This window comes from Indicator indicator, chromosome 10, assembly GCF_027791375.1.
Source record: "Indicator indicator isolate 239-I01 chromosome 10, UM_Iind_1.1, whole genome shotgun sequence".
In the NCBI taxonomy this organism is placed as follows: Eukaryota; Metazoa; Chordata; class Aves; order Piciformes; family Indicatoridae; genus Indicator; species Indicator indicator.
Genome location: NC_072019.1, coordinates 4531869 through 4551766, shown reverse-complemented (window position 1 = coordinate 4551766; position 19898 = coordinate 4531869). Strand labels below are relative to the sequence as shown.

Sequence of the window (19898 nt, the reverse complement as noted above, 5' to 3'; positions counted from 1 at the left end):
AAACCATTCAAGCTTGCCTGTAAATGACTGTCCTTTTTAAGGAATGCACTGCCACTTCTCACTTGAAGTGATGGCTTCCATCTCTCTATATACTTTGGAGTTGCTTCACTGAATAGCATCCCTGCTAATGCAGGGCTGTCAGCTGCTTGTAATCCTTGCAGTTTCATGGATTTCAGAAGGAAAAAATGATAGATTACTTTTCTTGGCCCACTGTATTGCTACAGTATTTTTAAGCTTTCCAGCCTGCTTACTATCAGCTAAAATATGAAAGCCAGATACATCAGACAAGCTAAGGACACCCCACTGAAGAAACAGTTTAATTGTTAGGAATGCACAGTCAACAGATGATATTACTCAGTTGCTGAGTCAAGCACTGACACAACTCTTAATATAGGGCACTCTGAAAACAAAATAATTACATGTTAACTATGACTTAGTATGTTAGCATGGTAGATGTCTTAGGTGCAAAGGTTGTTTCCCTTTGTGCTTAAGCAACAAAACAATATGGCATTTGAAACCGAGTGATTAAAGCTGTTTCCTTTTAACTTTAGCTAAATCTTCTGAAACTGCTCGTACCATTTTTTCTGTAGCTTTCTTCAAACTGTTTGCTGTCTGTATGGCATGATCCAGAGTAAAACTTAAGATCTGTTGGGAAAAACAAAGCAGTCTAGTTAATGCTGAAGGCAGATTTTTTTTCCATAGGTATAGAATAGAAAGTAATGTTTAATTGAGGTTCTATGTAACATTTTCACTCTGAATACATGTTAGGAAGTAAAACTTCTGAGTTGTGTGATAGACTGCCTCAGGATTCAGCTGGAAGTACCTGCTTTCTTTGATTGTGCAATCCTTTTAACTGAAGGATATTTACCCCTTTCTAAAGTAGAAGCCCTGGTGTGGTACATGTTTCTCATACCGAGAAGGATTTGTTTTAGTTCCAATAGTGGGGTTTACATGGCTAGGGTGACATTTTTTCAGTATATTAAATGTAATTCGTATGAGGTAAGATCCAGTGCTCCTTTCCTCTCTCTTTTTCACTATTTTTACAGGGACAAAGCTACACAAGAAGTCTGTAACATACTCTTATGAAATAATAAACTAATACTTTAAGCTAAAATAGTTGGGTTTTTAGCTTCCTCTTGTAGACATGCTTAGACTGTAACAATCAACTTGCTAAGAATGGGATGTTTAACAGTGCTATGATGTGGGGATGTAGTCTTCCTGATGTAGTTTTGTGGCTTTTAATTTTCACTCCCAAGTCTTACATTTGCTTTAGAATCATTGGCGTTTCTGATGTTGATTGCAGATCTGCTCTGGGCAGACTTCTTGGTGGACAAATATTGATGTGAAGGAATAATTTTATCATATGTGCTTGAATAGCAGGTTTTGGCAGCCTCAAAGTTTTGCCTAAAGAATTGATATGTAGAATAAAACAAACAATTTTAGTATGCGAAAGAGTTTTTAAACTACAGATGAAATATATGCACCTTAATAGCATACCCAGTTGCAAGTTAGTTTTACAGTGAGTAGAGTTTTGCATGTCAAATAATACTGATTTGCTTTTGAATCTCTGAATCAGAACATCTTAATAAAGTGAGATTTTGTTGTTTTACTACTGAATGTGTCAGCTAAACAATGAAGACTCAAGATCTTAGACAGAAAAATGTAGAACTATTTACACTTGTTTTTTGGGTTGAATATTTCAACTTCACGGAGTAGAGTCATAATATACAGCTTGTACCATGAAAGAGAACATTCCTCCTGCTTATCATACTGGTGAGTATTTTCCATGTGGAATATTCAACAATGCATTGTCTATTGTACTGTATATAGTTACTGCTACAGCTTACCTTCCAGAAAGTCTGTTTAGAAGTTCCGATGACATTCTGGTTTTTTGAGCCCTTTGAGTGGAGATTGCCTTCTGTGAATAAGCTAGAGTTGAGGCCATGTTTAAAACAAAAGCAAAACCAAGAAAAGTTATTTTCTATTTATTTAACATTTTTATCTGTTTAACAAATAAAATCAAGTAACTATCATTGCTGAATAAAACTTGATGGTGTTTAAGATGATTTCTGTAGATGAGGGCAGCTGGGGTTTGCTGTGTGATTTAGTGCTGTGGGAAATGGCATGCAGATTTATATTCCATTTGATACAAGGAAGGACTGCAGGGGGAAGGTGCAGAATAGTCAGACTGTCATAATCCTAATAAATACAGCAATACTATTGTGATTTATAGTTTTGTAGTTTTTTATAGAGCAAAGTAGCTAATTTATACTTTCCAATGCTGAATTTTTTTTTCTGTATGTAGCCTCTTGACAGGTTAGAGAGGAGTCTGAGATAAGTGGCTTTAGAAGTTAGATGTTCAACTTTTAATTTTTTATTGTTTTTCATTATGCTTTCCCTGAATTTGCCCATGTCACACAGTTTGAGTGTAGAGCTGGAGTTTTCCTTAGTACATGTTTACAGTAGGTACCAGCTGGCACAGTAATGCCCAATTTTCACATTCTTCCACGTGGCCCTGCAGAATGAGGTATTGCTATCATAAATGAAATATGAGAATCCTCTTCAAGAACCAGAAAAGGTTAATGCTATTGTGCGTGGGGATTAAACATCTACAGATGTGTAGGATTTGCTGATCTAAAGGCTCTATGCACATCCACTGTCTGGCTACAGTACTGTTGATTGCATATACTAAATTAAATGTGGCCTGCTAAGTGCAGTGTGGCTTTCTGCCCCTTAGAATCTAGCCTGTGATTGATAATGGTTTCAGTAGCACATCATACTTACAGGATGAACTGTAACTTTTATTTCTACACGGGGCATAAGACTCAACAGACTCTTTGTAATTCCTGAGTTTGAATTGATCTCTGCTTCCTCTAGAGCATGTACATCTAAATTCTGAAAACAAAGACATTTTGTTGAGAAAAACAAACACTATAAACAATATTTTTTGTAGACTTCAATATTTTTGCAATCATTATACCTTTTCTCTTTACACTTAATCTTGTATTGAATGATTTACAACTTTCAGTCTTGTAGGTTGCAAGTTCTTTGCTTTGGGAATCACTGTAAGAGTCACAGGCTGAGATGTCTTCTGAATCACTGCCTGAAATCCCAAAAAACATGTGAAAGGTCTGGAGTATTAGAAATTCTGGCCTGTGTACCTAAGTAATTATATGGCTTTCACCACTATAATTTCTGAGCCTTCTGCTGCATTAACAAACAGTACTGCAATTTGAAGAAGTAATTTTTCCTCCATTTACAGGTGGGGATTGAACTTCATGGATTGGCTTTCAGCCCTGACCATAATTTGGGTTTTCTTGGGGGTTTTTTGTGTTATGTTTGTTTTTGGGGTTTTTATGGTGTGGGTTTTTTGGGTTTGTTTTTGGGTTTTTTTGGTTTTGGTGGTGATTGTTTCCAGTTCCAGAACTGTTTGGGTTTTGTTGTTTGGGGTTGTGTTTTTGTGTGTTTTTTTTGTTTTAAAGCTGTTCTTCTCCCTGTCCTTAGGTTCCTGTTTTGAAGGTTCAAATTTCCTACAAGTTAAAGTATTGCCAAAACAATGCAGCTGAAGGTGAACGTGATGATAATTTGGTAGGATCTAGTACAGCACTGCTTTAGCTGTTGCACAAGGAGTGCTACTAGTAATAATGGCCCCAGTATATTATATTGAAGTGAAAGGATATAATAGAGAAAGCAAGGACAAAAGGTAGACCAAAGGTCAGAGTGACTTACTTACCAGACTTACAACTGAATCTAGGACAGCTCATGTTATTCTTTTGTAGTTGTTGGGCACTAAGAGCTTCGAAATATTCTGCAGTAGAAGGATAAAATTGGGATGCCCTAAGAGAAACAGCCTCGAAGAGCTGAAGTCTTGGGATGACCTGACAGCTGACTTGCCCAGCTCACAGTAGCCTGTGTGCATTCTATTTTGGATTCAATAAAATTTTATTAAAAACTATCCTAATGAAAGAGTATTTCTGCTCTGTAGAGCAGAGATTTAGGAAAATATTTTTCCTTTGTTTTAATGCAGAATAAGAAAGTTGAACCCAAAAACTAAAACTGGAAGTACTGATAGGAAATGTTACAGTCACTAAATTTGGACTCCCCTTTTAGGGCATGAAATAAATGCACATAATAAGGAGAAAAACCAAAATCAAAGCACTGTTTGTACACCACTGTTAGCTTTTGAAAATGTTATTAGTAGCAATAAGTAGTATTTAAAAAACTTAATCTAGGAGGTGGATTAGAATTACCAAGTAATTTGTGTTTGATAGGGCTTCTGGAGATACCTGGCCCAATCCCTTCTCAAAGCAGGACCAACTTAGATGAAGTTGCTTAGGACCCAGTCTGTGTTTTGAGTATCTCTGAGGATAGATATGCCATAACCTTTCTAGGGCAAATAGTTTCAGTGTTTGAGTAGACCCTGCATTTGAACTCTCTTGCTCATATCTAAGTGGAAAGTCTTTGGCAGCTTGTCTGTTGCCTCTTGGTTAGTCACTGAGACTTTCATACTGAATTGGACTTCGTGTCCTTTTGATTTTCCTTTTTGTTCTTGGCATCTTGTGCTGTGCTAAGCAACATGTTGAAACTGCAAAACAATTTTCATCCTGTTGAGATGTGACAGGCATGTATTTCTTAACAGGATTTAATAGTAGGCATAAGCACAATTCTGGTCTTTGTATGCCATCACTACTTACTCAGGTTGGTGTCTGACAAATCAGTTGGTTTTCTCTGAGCGAAGAGTGAACATGTTCCCGTTTTCCTTTCCTGGATGTTTATATTTCTTGGAGCATGAAAACAGAATGATATTTCAGTTGTATCTTAATACCTTTATGATGAGCTTTATAAGCATACATTAATGTTTGACTGCCTTCTTAGCTGAGGAGAAATCAGATTTGCTTGTAGGAAGAACTTTACCTGTATCAAGTATCTGAAAAGATGGTAAGTAGAATCTTAAAATGAACCAGTTGTGAAATAATGACCCCTTTAGTTTAAAGACACATTCTGGCAAAAGGACTCTAACTTACTAGAGCTGTTAAAAATGCTTAAAAGTAGAAATTTTGATAATCACATCTTGTTTGCATTTTGAAATGCATTTTCAACTTAGGGCAACCAGTATTGTCAGATACGTTTGGAAAATTTTCCACCCATTCATGAAAAGAATGATCAGAAGATTGAGCTACCTTTAAATGACAGAAAAATTAGCCAGCTGAGCTTTACTAGATAAATTTTAGCAGCTACTCTGTAAAATAATCTGAGAGCATATTTAGATGACTGTTACTGTGTTTTACAGGTTTGGATAGTGATGTAATTTGCCAAAAATTCAAACTCCAGAATAACCAAATAGAATTATTTTATAACGCTGTCATTTCTTTACAGAGTGACCCTTAAACTAGAAATATCATCAGATATATCAATATGCTCTTCCAGGCCTATCAGTTTAGTTCATGATCATGATGATTTCAAGTATTTTTCATTACTGAACACATTGCAGTCATCCAGATTCAGGTTGCTGATGTGCATCACTGAATAGAGAACAGACATAAAGCCTCTTCTCTTAATACACTATTAAAATAACTGTGCATTTGAGCACCATAAAGATACTAAGATGGGCTGCTTTGCAATGTGATGATAATCTACTCTTTCATAAAATTGATGGGAGTTTTGCCATTCTTCTGTTTATGTGGTGTATCCCATACCTTATGTGATTAACTGGTGGTAAAGTTGAAAATAGATCATCCTCTCATCTTTATGTTAAAGGGATTATCCAGTATTTCATGCAGAGTCCAGTATAGAGTCCTATTGGTATATATGCGTATTTATGATCCCTTAGCTGTAGAAAACCATGCCTATGACTAGCCAAAATAGGTAATAAACTTACCCTTTCATACTTCCTTCATCAGCATTTAATTTTTCGCTTTGTGCACCCTGGCTGTGGGATGCAAGACCTCCAACAGCATATTTTTCCTCGGGTGAAAGGAACCTCTGTTGCACCCAGAAGGCAAAACAAGTTTATGTATTAGTGTTTCTATTGCAGTATATCCAAAACTGTATTGCATATCACACAGATGTGTATTGCTTTTGGTTGCCATCAATTCTACAGTTTGATTTGTGTTTTTACAGTTCTAACTGGAGAGCAGACTGGACAGCATGTGAGCATTTTTTGACCTCTTAAGTTGGAATTTAAGGCAGGTTTTCATGTTGCTTTGAGAATTGGTATATTCTGTATATTAGATAGGACCTACTGCAAGAGGATAAGGGGTGATAGTTTTAAACTATGCGGGCAGATTTAGACCAGAAAAAAAGGGAAGAATTTGTTTACAATGAGGGTGGTAAAACAGCAGCAGAGGTTGCCCAGAGAAGTGGAAACCCCTTCCCTAGGAACATTAAGGCCAAGCTGGATGAGGCTCTATGCAACCTAATGCAGTTACAGATGTCCTTGCTCATTGCAGGGGGGTAGACTAGATGACATTTAAAGGTCCCTTCCAACCCAAACTATTCTATGATTCTGTAGATTAATTTATGTATCTCAATGCCTTAAGCGTTTTTGTAGGCAAGTAATTGCTTCTAGGTTTTGCTCTCTCAAGAAATAATAAAGGTGTGCTAGTGAACACAATTAGTTTTTCTGAGAGAAGCAAACTTTACCACAGGTGGAAAAAATATTTGAGAGTATGTAAATTTCTTCGTTGGAAACTTACTCAGCAGTGTTACTACTTACTGATATATGGTATTTCAAAAGCTGAGCCATCATGCTGTGCAAAAGCTATAGAGAAAAATGTGTGATCCAAAGCTGAACAAGATACTCTAAGTTTAAAAAAAAAAAAAGAAAAAAGGCAAGTAAGGAAATGGATCTCATACCATTATGTTGTAAGAATGTTTGTTTGCTAGCAGACCTCCTTTTCCCAGAGGCTCTGTGTCTCTTCTGTATGTTAACTCAGCTCTGTTTTGTAACCTTAATTGGTTAAGAAGAAAACCTTTGTTTTATTTTTCTGGTCTCATTGAGATTATTAACACTCATGAACTATTTCCTGAGAGGCTAGATATGTTACCTAGAATTGTTTCACAAAGTTTTGCTGGCCAATTATGTAAATATGTCCATCCCACCCTTGTGTAATGAAAAAGAAAACCCATGCAAATAAATACTGGCAAATAATTTTTTACTGGTAATATATTTTGACTAGTCACTAACATCTTGTATTTGGGTCACTGCAATGAATTTTATGTAGAGGTATGAATTAACTCTTAGCGAAACTATTAGTAGTCTTTTGGTATCAGGAAATACTTTGAGGTTCATAAGACCCAGAAAGGTAGGACTACCAAGCTGGAAGGACTTCTTGGGCATGAAGTTACAGAATTCTGTAAAAGTGGTGTTTTGTTTTGTTTTTTTTTAATTCTGGACTTTTCTCTGTGCTTTCAGAGATTCAAAACATCCCAATTTTCTATATTCAGCAAATAATTTTTGGTACATTTTTTGTAAAACTGCAATTCCTGTTTCAAACTTTTCACTTACAGGTGGAGACAAAAATTGCACATATGTTTTTCTCCTGCATTGTTCTCGTGAAGAAATGCAGTATCAATGCCTCTTCTTTCTGGAGGATCAGCAATGCTTGAAACTATTGAGATCTGTATAAAATAACCATAGCATGGGTATGGGTAGTACTGAATTGAAAGTACGTGACTTCTCTAACTTGGGATTCAGAGCAACTGTTTTATAAAATACTGACTATGAAAGCATTTGGGGATACTTACCTGTAGATTTCTTAGAAGGCCATAAGGTATTTTTTTTTTGTGCATATATGATCTAGGATAAAATACAACCCTACTTACCAGTAAACTTTTTTTTTTTTATAGCACAATAATGTTTGTTCTTCTAATAATTTTGCAATTTAAAAATCTTGGACAAATTAAGTTTCTTCCAAATAAGTAGTAGTGATGAATTCCTCAAATCAAAGACAGCTTTTTGAAAGTTAAAGTAGCTGCTCATATTTTCTTACTCTGAAATAAATGCTTTGGAAGATGGGATTAATAATATTCAGTGTAGCTGTGTTTTTATACTTGGGTTTCTTTTATTAATGAAATATTATGAAGTTACTATTTCATGAAAAAAATCCCCACCTTTTATTTGAAGTAACATGCTATGTAATATTATGGTTTTACTAGAAGAGAACATACAATAGTACAACCACACTGAGGTTCTCGAGACTTTCATCATTAAAACAGAACAATTATCTTTAAATCAGAGTTACCTCACAAGGAGAATATGATGAATAGGCAGATTTATAGGAATCAGGCAAGGATGACAAGTTGCAGTTGCTGTCATCAGTTTGTTCTTGGAGGTCTTCAAGCAGCATGCCGAGTCTAAATATTTCCCCTTCCACCTTTCTGAGCCCAATTGCAATACACAGTTATTGAAACATGTATAACTCAGTATTTTATTTCTTACTATAATAATAATATTGGTCATACAGTACACTTCCCATACAGAAGAAAACAATTCAATGGAGTTCACCAAGTCCCCTTTAAGTAGTTGAACTAATCAATTTGATATCTTAATTTTAACTAGGATATATAATACTAGAATGGATTTTGGCCAAACTATTTCTAGTTTATCACATATAACATTAAGATAATGTTTTCACTTCTGATGGATAAATGAAGTAATGGTTTTAAGACACTCAAAATACAGAAAATATACTGATGTACTTTTTAACACTTCTAACCTTTCAGGATCAAACTCTCCAATGTTGATAGACTTGTCCTTGTAGTTCTGCAGCTGTAAATGATGATGGTGTTCTTTAGCTGTTAAGTAATTCCTTTCCAAGGCATCAAGGTATCTTTTCAATTGATTTAATACCTTCACCAATAAGAAATAACTCAATAGCAAATGTCATTGTGATTTAGCAATCCATATTGATAGCTACTTGGGTTGTGTAAGCCAGATGTTATTTGCAGTGATGTTGATAAGAATGTTGCTACTGCTCTGAATTAGAGCAGGACTGCATCTTGTATGTCCACCTGGTACTCTGTGCTGCTCTATTGTGTACAAGCCAAGTATTAAACCACAACTTCTGAACTGATACCTTGCAAGTCAAAATTCCTAACTTACATGTCAGCTTAAGACCTTTCACTAATAGTTGTGACTTGTAGTCTTTAAACCAGATTTAGGAGTTCAGTCACCTACTGAACAACTTCATTTTTGCCTCTCAAACTCAGTTTCAGTCTGAGGTTGAGAGAACGTTTTTCACTATGTGGAGTACCTTCTCAGAAAAGTGTCTAAAGCCATTTAAAGTGTATTTCAGAGAATTGAAAACATAATTTACCAGATAGTTGTCTTGTAAAAGGAATGTGTCTTGGGTCACACGCTGAGAGAAGTTTTCCACCTTCAAGACAAAATGTTAGACTGCTGTTTGGGATTAAAAAAAAATATGCCAAACGAATACAGAACTTGAGCATTGGTGCAAAATACATATTAAAACAGAGTTCTTTACCTTTTTTATCAGTTGGTCCGTCTGATCCTTTAGTATTTGAGACATGTGTTCTCCTAGTGTTAGTTCTGGCAGTAAGTTGGAAGGGTTTAGACAGTGTGCTTCTACTGTACCAGCTGCTGGTAGTGCTGTTGCTGTTCCATGCTGTGATCCTACATAATAAAAGATAAGATGACTCAAATGGAATTTCTGCCCAGAAGTGCAATTAAAACACATAAAATAATCATTTGCATAGTTAGAGTAACTTATTTACTTGCTTTAGACAAACCATGTGTAGATTGTATAGGGATAGGGTTGTGTAATGTAAAGACTTCAGAGGGTATCTTGGTGCCTCCAGAGTAAATGGCAGTACTGGCATCTGGAAAATCTGAGTGAGGAAGTTTCTGTCAAAATGAGAACTTTGGTTATAGAAACAATGTATAGCATACTTGTAGACCAAACAAAAAAAAAATCCCCCAAACCCCAAGGAAGCACAAAATACATAGGGCAAGTTATTAATTGTACTTAAATGTTTATTATAGTAGAACCTTACAATTTCCTGTGGTTATACTTTGATATATGTATAGGGTCCTATTGTCCTTAAATACTTAATATTGTGAAAATCTAAATGGGAAGTACAATATGAAGGTGTCAAAAGACATAGTCCTAGAGATAAAGGAGAATGAATTGAAAATAAATTACTTTGATTTACCTTTGGATTCAACCTGAGATGGTCAGTGTGATTCTGGGTGTCAGCATGATGTGTCAGCATCTTTTTTGTAGCCAAGAAATAATGGGAAACATATTAAATAATTTACTGATACAAATCTAGGAATGGATTTAAGCATCTGTGTGGCTCTCTGAGTAGACTCCATGACAGAGTGTGAAATTTGAAAAGTGATTATCTAGTTACAAACTTTAGAAGAAATTTACCAGAATAACAGAAGTATTGTCAAATTATTTGAGAAGAATTAACTTGCCGGTAAATTCCATAATGAATAGTTGAAGAGCGTTAAGATAAAAAGGGCAAAGATGTCTTTAACGGACACAGGCACAGTATAAAAAAATATTTTTAATGAAAATTTTAATATTTTTGATGGATTTGATAATTTGCATACACTAGAAATAACACATTGTAATGAATTTCCTAATGATTTGCTAGGATGCTTTATAATCACAAATAATACTCCAGAGCTTTGTTACATATTTGGTAATGGAAGTCTGATGTAAATTCAGTGCCAGAAAATTATACTTGTGAAAGAATTGGTTGAAGTGGTGTATTTGGTGATACCTATATACTGCCTGCATGAACTAGTCATGTTAGATTTTACTGGACAAAGAATATCTTTCTATAGTAAATGTCTTATCAGGTACTAATAATTTCTTAAAGCATCTTAATTACCTCTAGCTGTTGCAACAGTTCTGGAATGCTCATTTCTTCTTGATTCTCTACTTCAGAATTTAAATAGTTGTTGTTTTCTACAATGTCATTCTTAGTTAGTGATTTACTTGGCAAAATAGGGAAGGGTTTTGTTCTTTCACTTGTAGGGACTGAGTTAATGCTTCCACTTGGTTTTGGTAATTTAACTTCTGAAGCAGCTTTGGAGAAGTTGAGAAGGGAACAGTGAGCATGACCTTGACTGTATTTGAGCTCGTGAAATGAAACTCTTTTCTTAAATGGGGCACTCTCTACTTCCATGTGTTGAAAGGTGTGTGTATCTTCACTCATAGTAATTAGTTGTGAATTTTCTTGTCTGCACCCACCCTTAACAGTAGATGAAACAGGCTTCTTTGAAACACATCTATCTTCATTTACTGAATTTTGATTTTTATCACCAGTGTTTACTTCCTTGTGCTTTTCTAAATTACTTTCTTCAAAGCTAGTTGCACAATGTTCATATGCTGAAGGGCTTTTGAGGTGTTCTGAAAGTTCAGGTTTGGTCACAGTGTCATCAATGCTTTCAGTAAAGGATGTGTCTGGTATTGTCTCACATTCAATTAACTGGCATGTGTGTGTTAACTCCTCCTTGGAAAAATGACGCAAAAGGACATTGGATATTTTTGAGCAAGTTAGATGGTCTTTGTTGCCTGGTATACTAGAACTACCAACAAGTAATTCCTTCTTAAAGGCAGCTTCATTTCCCAGTGTTGCAAATGAACTTTCTGTTGTTCCTATGGCACCTCTATGGTGATTGAAGAATTCTTCTGCTTGTGGATGAGTTTCATAATTTGCTGTTGCTTTGATGGTTTTGTTATCTTCAGAACAGACTAAGTTTAAAATACCAGGAATAGCTTTTTTACAAGTGCAGTCACTTAAATAATTTGAATTATTATTGTATTTACAGCTTATTTCCGCATCTCCATCATATGGTAAGTCATCTTGGTCCTCATCAGTTGCATCTGTGATACATGCCAGTTCATCTGAAAATGAACTATTCATTTGGGGTTTCATTCAGTCTGATTGTTTGCACTTTTTTGTAGTCTCATAGCCAGTTTCTTAGACTGTGAATGCCATTGCTTCTCCAATTTTGGATAAAGCTTTTATTGCATGGCTCAATCTGTAACATATGAGTAATAATTACTATATACTTAAATACATTTAAGAATAAGATCTATGTCTCTCTTGTACCTACTGAAGGTTTTTAAGAACCGTTCCCCTGATACCGATGTTTTCATTCCATATTTACAGTAGTTTAAGGCTAGGTTAACTACTCGAGGAAACAGAAAAAGGAAAGGAAAAGGAAAATTGAACATAGTGCCAAGTAACTGCCATTGTTTGTCAGTCCTGCTCTAGTATTAGAGGAAAAAAAAAGTAACAGAGCCAAGCGTGGTCCTACAGTTCAACCTAGCGAAATATGAAAGAGTGAATTAGTTTCTCACACTTTACCTCGCCCTCGTGTCTTCAGCAGTTTGTTCCTTTTTTTCATTTCTGACTCCAAGTCATCAGATAAAATGCAATGAATTATGATATTACTTCATTATGATAATGAAGTAAGGTAGAGTCTCGTTATCTTCGTTAAAACACACCTTCAGACGGTACGAGCAGAAAGAAGCGAATTTCCAACCCCCCTTTCCTGTGGACAGTAGGCTGGCTAGCAGTGCGGCTGTACCTTTTTCTTCTCTGTGCCAGAGGAGCTTGTGGTGCGGACGTACAGCCACTGCTCCTGCTTTTATTGAAACCCCTTTCCAAGAAACTGTTCTGCAGAGGCAGGTTCGGGATCGGCTGGAGTTACAGTGACAATCCTACGCCAGGCACCTGTGGGGGTGGTGGGACGGGGCCCGGCGGGGCAGCAGGTGTGCGGCGGCGCTGCGCTGCCCTACCGCGGTGTGTGCTTACTCCCCGGTAACCCGAGCCCGCGGCCGGGGTGGGGGGCTGCCGCAGTACCGGGGTCCAGGTGCGGTGGCGGCCGCGCGCTCCCCGCCTCCCTCCTCCCCGCTTCTTGGGGAGGTCCCGGCCCGCCACCTCGTCCTGCCCCTGGCTCCCTCCCCATTGGCTCGTGTGAATGATGCGGCCTTCCGGCGGCGGGGTGGGCCGTGCGCAGAGCCGTTGGCGGCCCTGCTGCTGGGGAGGGCAGCCCCGGCGGGCGGGCAGGCGGGCGCACGGCGATTGGTGGGTTCGAAGAGCGGCTGCGCGTGGGCGGGCACCGTCCCGTAGTGCCCGCTACGGTGATCGCTTGGGGAACTGCTCCGGTGACGGGGCTGCACCGGCCCCTCAGCCCGCGGCCGCGTTGACGCTCAGGTGAGGCGCGGCCTCGGGCGAGATGGGGCTCTAGGAGGCTCAGTCGCTCGCTGTCTGTTGCGAAGCCGATGGCTGCTGCAGGGTGGGTCGCATTGTGGGCACAGCGGTGAGCGCTGGGTGCAAGGAAGGGGAGGATTTTCAGCGGCGGGCCGCCGTGCCGCGCGGAGCCGACTGGGCCAGGTGGGATCTTCATGTCCCGCCGCCGTAGGGCGGCCCCGAGTGCAGGTTCGGTGGCAGTGCCAGCACTTTCGGTACCGGCTTCACAAGGTTGCAGCGGCCTTTATCGCTGAGCCGCTTCAGAGCGGCCTGATGGGCTGGTGAATAAACCGCGCATGGTCAGCTTTATAAAGCTATGTTTGTGCCTGAAAGCCGCTCTTTGGGCTGTAAGGCGGTACTTCGATTGCCTGGTAACAAAAGCAAGGCAGACCTACCCAACCAGCCTCTATGGACTGTCACTCTTGTGGCAATCACTCTTGTTGGAGATCACTCTTCTTTCTCTAAAGCCAATCAGTAGCAAGAAGGCATTACATCAGGTGTCTTCAATCGTGTTGTGCTTCACAAGATTGCTAGGGATGCTATAAGTAAATATTTTTGGGCGGGGGCGGGAGGGGGGAGTGAAACAGGCTTATTAACATGAAAGGAACTAAAGAGCTTGCAGTTACACTGTGAGGAGGAGAGTGTAAAGGGAACAAGCTATAAACTGAAAGAATTTGAGTTTGTATCTTATGGAATATTTAAACTGAAATAGTATCACACCTACTCTTGCTTGGCCGCTAAGCTGTAGTGTTTGCTAGCGTAGATCATTCCATTCTTTCGCTTATTCAGTTTTTGAGCAGAGGAACATAGTTAATGAGGAATTGTTCTTTATCTCTTTATTGACCTTATTGCAAAGACAAATTTTGCCCTACCTTGAAGTCGTGGCCTTTCCTTTGCTGTAGCTTTTTCAGCCTAGTGTGCTGTTCCTGTTAGGTACTTGCCAGCTGGCTTCAGGGCACATGCATCCTGGGTTGCCATGGAGGGCTGCGCAACCATCTCAGAATTTAGAAGGGCGTGCTGAGTCTTGCATCTCAAGAAGATCAGTTAAGAGATTGAGTCCCTCCTTAAATTTTGTTTGAGAATTTCACCCCTTTTGTTTAGGTCACAATTTTAGTAACACAGAAAATACAAGAAAAAGTTATCCTCACAAATCCTCACAATACAATTTTAAATTCTTTGATTATATAATTTTTGTTGTTGCATTTAAACTAACTTATAGGCCTCTGCCAGAGTTCCTTCTTACTAGTTCTGTTAATGGTTACCTAGGCTTCTGATCTGTGGTTATGCATCCCTCTTTGGAGGGAAGGACTTTATACTTTGTTACTTCCGTATAAAGTTGAGACAAAACTTGCCTGAAACTTAAGACAGTTTGGACTAGAAGCAGCTTATATGGATTTCATCACTTTATTTTAAATGCTCTTGTAACTCTTTCTAACATCTTAAAACCACTTTCTACAAATAAATTCCTGTCTAGATCTGGTTAACTATGATCTTGATTGCAGTTAAGTGGTTTTTAGGCTTTTAAGGTTAACATCGAAGTGAAATTGTTTACATTTAAGGAATAATTATTGATCTTAAGACTTTCTGCAAAATTAAGCTATTATTGCCATTACTGTTCCTGTGAATGAAACAATAGGTAGATATCAGCTGAAGAAGAAAGACTTAACTTTTGTTTAACAATTTAATAGCAAGTTAGCTATACTAATTATTGTATTAAAAAAAAGTATTATTCCATGGAAGAATAGAATATTAGGAACGTAAAATACAGGAAAAAAGAAGTGAAAGAACTGTTAAGAGACGTTCTGAAACGTACCATGGCTTGGTAGGGGTTGTAAAGGAACCTCTGGAGATAATTTAGTCTAAATGCCCCCCACTAATGCAGGTCCACCTAGAGCAGGTTATACAGCGATGCATCCAGGCAGGTTCTGTAGGTCTCCAGAGAAGGAGACTCCACAGCTTCTCAGGACAGCTTGTTCCAGTGCTCTGTCACCTTTTGAAGTAAGTTTTTCCTCACGCGCTGATGAAACTTCCTGTGTTCCACTTTGTACCTGTTGTCCCTTGTCCTGATGATGGGCACCGCTGGCCCCATCCTCTTGACCCCTGCCCTTTAGATGTTGTTAAGCATTGATGAGATCCCCTTTCAGTTTTCTTCAGGCTTAACAGCCACAGGGCTCTCAGCCCCTCCTTCTAGCAGACATGCTCCAGTCTCCTCATCATCTTCATAACCGTCTGCTGGACTCTTTACAGTAGTTCCATGTCTCTCTTGCACTGGGGAGCCCAGAACTGGACACAGTACTCCAGATGTAGCCTCACTAGGGTGGGAGGAGGAGAACGAACTGGGTGATTACATTCTTCATGCACCTTGAGATGCCATTGACCTTATGGACTACAAGGGCACATTGCTGGCTCGTGGAAGTAGTGTTGATAATACTCAGATGTACTGCTACGTAGTTATATCTAGCATTGAACAGATAATTAATGTCAAGCTGCCTCTTGGGGACTCCAGTTAGTCAGTCTTTGAAGAATATGGGTTTGTTCACATAAGAAAACTTGTATATTATAAATTTTTTGTTAATAGGAAGGAAATACTTTAATGCAGCTGAATTACAGGAAATATAAACAATACAAGATCTACAAACAAGTCTTTCTAAACCTTTATTTCTTTACTATTTCTGTTTACTACACTGTTTTTGTTTGTCCTGGTAGTGTACTGTTAGGAATTTTGTTCCTTTCATGCAACACCTCCAAGCTTGTAGCTTACCCTACTTTTTACTGGAGAGATACGTGATCAACCTGCTCTTACCAGTTTAAGTACAAATAATCAACATTTTGTGCTGAACTATTCCCATCTGGTGTTCTTGCACATTGTATAACATGCTCCATTTCCCAAAATGAAGGTACTTCAGTGATTGTCTTTTTGGCTGGGAGAGGCTTGAGATTTAGTAATATGTTAATTTGTGTGACTGTCCCTAATAAGCAGAAGGAGCAAGGGTCAGAACTCAGTAACAAAAATCTGCAGTGATTTTGTGGTAATATGATTTCAATTATGCTAAGAATAAAAGGAACACAAGTTGCTGCTTTATTGTGAACTGTCATTGAAGTCTATTGTGGCATTTAAACACTTAAAAATTGTAAATCTCATCCCAAGTTGTGGGATGCAGGGAAAAAAGGCAGCATGGTATTTTTTTCAGTCTCTGAAGGACAATATGTGAAAACTTGGAACTTGTTCTGATAAAAGATACATGTGTTGAAGATGGCAAAATCAGACCAGCTCATAATTTTTCATCTTTTTTGTTCAAGGCAAAGAGAGGATGTTCTTGTACTATCTTCTTGTATTTAAAACCTTAATCTTGCCGTATTTAGAATTGGTTTTCAGTTGCCTGATTAGTTTTGTTATGGGGATATTAGGTATATTCTTTTGGCACTTCATGTTCTTTTCCTTTTTTATTTTGTCATAGTGTAGGATTGCCTCACTTTGGGATTTAAATAGATAGCTTACATAAACTCTCTGTAGGAGTATCCTTATAATAAAAGTGCCTGTGGTTACTTGTGTTAGCTACACCCAGTTCTTCAACTTGTGCAGGAGGTAGTAATGTACATTAAATGGTAAGCTGGTTTCCAGCTAAATACTATTTCTCTTAGAAAAAAACGATTCTCCTTTCTGTAAGGATGGTCTGTGATTGAAGCACTGAGAGGTCCACCTTTGCACCACTGAACACTGACGTGCTCCTGTCAGTCTAATAGGTGCATCTGTTGCTTTTTTGTGTTACTCTACTCTAGTGTGCTAGCTGATTGTGATTTGTCTTCAGTCGTTCTAAGACTTGTTGCTATATGGCCTGCATCATTGCCAGATGCCTTAAATGTTCCTGCTTACAAAGCTGTGCTATAGCTTAACTATGCCTTGTAGGGCACCTTCAGATTTGCTGAAGTTAATAGGGTTGGCCTGGAACTGTGACAGTACTCTGGTATACTACCAATGAGGATGCATAGTTTTTGTCATTTACATATTGCATCACTCTTCTTGGTTTTTGGCATCTCTTTCTGCTGTTACTTTTTTTTTTTTTTTTTTTAAGAATAAATATTTGCATGTCAACCTGATTGCTGGGTGAAAATACAGTGTTTACAATCACTGGAGATAGCAGATTCTGTCCAGAAATTTGACTGTCTAAAAAACCTGCCGATTATGCTGAAGTATACTGAAGTCTTGGGCATTAACTGGCTAAGAAGGGAGATGAAATAACTTTCTAGATAATGGAGTCAGTCTTCCATATCTCACTATGAAAATTCTGTTCTTTTGATTCATAGAAGATAGTTGGCTGTGCATCAGTCAGTTGGTTAATAAAATGTCTGTCCAGCCTTAAGGTGTCAGTTAAATTTTTTTATTTCTCTTTCCACCAGGGAGCTGATGCTTCATTTACAGAAGATAGCTCTATCTGCATGGTTTGGGGAAGGAGAGGAAACTTTATGTTCCTTCTTCTATCTGTATACTGTAAGTGAAATATCAGGCTTGTGGAGCAGTAGGTTGGTAGAATTCCTTTTTGCTGAAATACCATCAAGCGCGGGTCAAAGCTGATACAATACCAACCTCTCCCATTTTAGGATTATATTCAATAATGTGTCTTAGTTTCATATGGGTCCATGTTTACAAGTCAGCATGGTGAATATAATGGGGGTGGAGGAGGGAGCATCTGAATCAAGAGGATTAGACAGTGGTCTTAATTTATTTGCAGCTTGTCTGGTGAGTCTGAGAGCATAGGATGTGTTAGGCTGGGTCTTTCCCATGCTCCATAGTGATTACAAGCTCAGCAGATCTACTTTATCAGACTCACACCTAGTAGGACTGTCTGAGGTAGTTGTCTTTGAAGCTCAGCTTTCCAGTTCTGTCCCTTAGATTCCACCCCGAGTGTTTGCTGTATGCAGTTGTTTGGGTCATATATTGTGCAGTGTGCTTGTGTGCTGCTTGTGCTGTATGTGCTAAGCTAGTCCTTTAAAAGGACCCCTGTGCTTTATTCTAGGACTATCTGTTCTGTATGTAGATCTATGAGGAGAAAAAAGAGGGTATTGCACAGCAGGTATTGTTCCACATCATCACTGACCCTGAACAACACCTCAGAATCTCTTCATTGGTGAAAGTGGTGTCTGTGTGCTGCAAGCTAATCAGCTTTTGAGCTTCTGTCAAAAGTGGTGCAGAGGGGAGTTTAAAATTAAGCTGCAGAGAGTAACCAAATTGCTCTTAGTACAATTTTTCTTACATCTGCATGATATGTTCTCATAACTAGTCACTTTTACAGTGCTGAAGGTGTGGAAAAATTAGCTTTTTCTCAACATGGCACATAGTTATTTTAAGGTTCATTCACAGGGGACTACATATTAGTGCAGAAATGCTAACGATGATGCTTTTTTCTAGTTTATCTGTTTATTTATTTTTAGGATTCTCTGTTAATTGAGGTATATTTTTAAAATAGACACTATTGAAGAGTAAAATTATGGTTTGTCTGGTTCTGAATGTGTTTATTTGGTGGTTTATATTGAAGGTCTGGAGCCAAGCTAATCCATATTTCAGTAATGGAATTGTCAGTCTATTTTTGTTGTTCAGTCTGTCTCTTTCTCCATAGGGTATGCAGAGCTCTGTTTTGGTTTTTGATAATTCAGTTCAACTTTCTTTTCAGTTTTGAGGGTTTTTTCCCTACCCATGCTGTAGCTTATTCCTGAAAAGAAAGTCAAACTTTGTTCACCACTGGGAAATTTGCCTTAATCCTGGAAGTCTGTCTCTGTAGCTAATTATTCCAAGGAAACACAATTTGTGCAATTGATCTATCTCTATCCATGCCTTCCTTGAGTGAATTTTGAACCTTTCAGTCAGTGCTGTCTTTATTTGGCAGATGCTCCTTTCCTGTAGCTTTGTGAAAAACAGCAGATGGTTAGGGAAGGCATTACTTGATTGTCTCCTTTAGGAAAAGGCAGAAAGAATCTCTTAGATCTTCTGTTTGTCAGTCCTCAAGTCAGCAGTAAGCATACATCAGCCATTCAGCAATGTAGCTGTAGATAAGCAAGGCAATACTTGTCCTCTGACAGACTCCAAGAAGAAAGGTGTGGGTTGAGGCAAGGAAGCAGCGAAGCTGCTTCTCTGTCTCCAAGTATAGTGTGATTACTGGTTCTGTATATTGGTAAGAAATATCAGTATCAGCTTTCTGTCACTCACCAATTAATTTTCACTTGTGTGGGAATATGGTATTCTATGAAAAATTAAAATAAAGAGACCTATCCTTGATGTTCAGTGTAACTAAGAGCTGCAGGCCAATTAAAGTGATTGTCTGCTATTGTGATAAAATTCATAGTAGGTAATGAAATTTTTCTGAAATGAAAAATGCCTGAAAACAGCTTGTCTGAAAGTTGTAAAAACTAGGAGAATCAGCTTGCATAACAGGCTTTTGAGCAAGAAATTACATCTGGGGTTGAAATATATTGATCAGAACTGACCATGAAGAAATATTGTGTTGTTCTGTAATTTTTCTTGAGAGTGAGTGAGCCTCTTCTAGGTCTTACCACCGATCTGAATCGGTGATACATGTGTGCTGTTCTGGAAGGTTGAGGAGTACTTTCCTTGAGCATCAGCCATGAGGCCATGGGTCCCTTTCTGAGAACATTGGTAATAATTGTAT

The 19898-nt window shown here is 38.2% G+C and overlaps 1 protein-coding gene across 1 annotated transcript; it reads right to left on the bottom strand.

Annotated features, from left to right (window-relative positions):
* Positions 1-525: 525 nt before the first annotated feature.
* On the bottom strand, positions 526-13393 carry AKNAD1 (AKNA domain containing 1). Its single transcript, XM_054384220.1, is given in 16 exon segments — positions 526-645; positions 1263-1404; positions 1848-1929; positions 2785-2903; positions 3001-3103; positions 4695-4780; positions 5879-5982; positions 6856-6949; positions 7508-7620; positions 8244-8379; positions 8718-8851; positions 9318-9377; positions 9486-9634; positions 9736-9865; positions 10864-11957; positions 12847-13393. Coding segments are annotated over 16 exon segments (3213 nt in total).
* Between the last annotated feature and the right edge of the window lie 6505 nt (positions 13394-19898).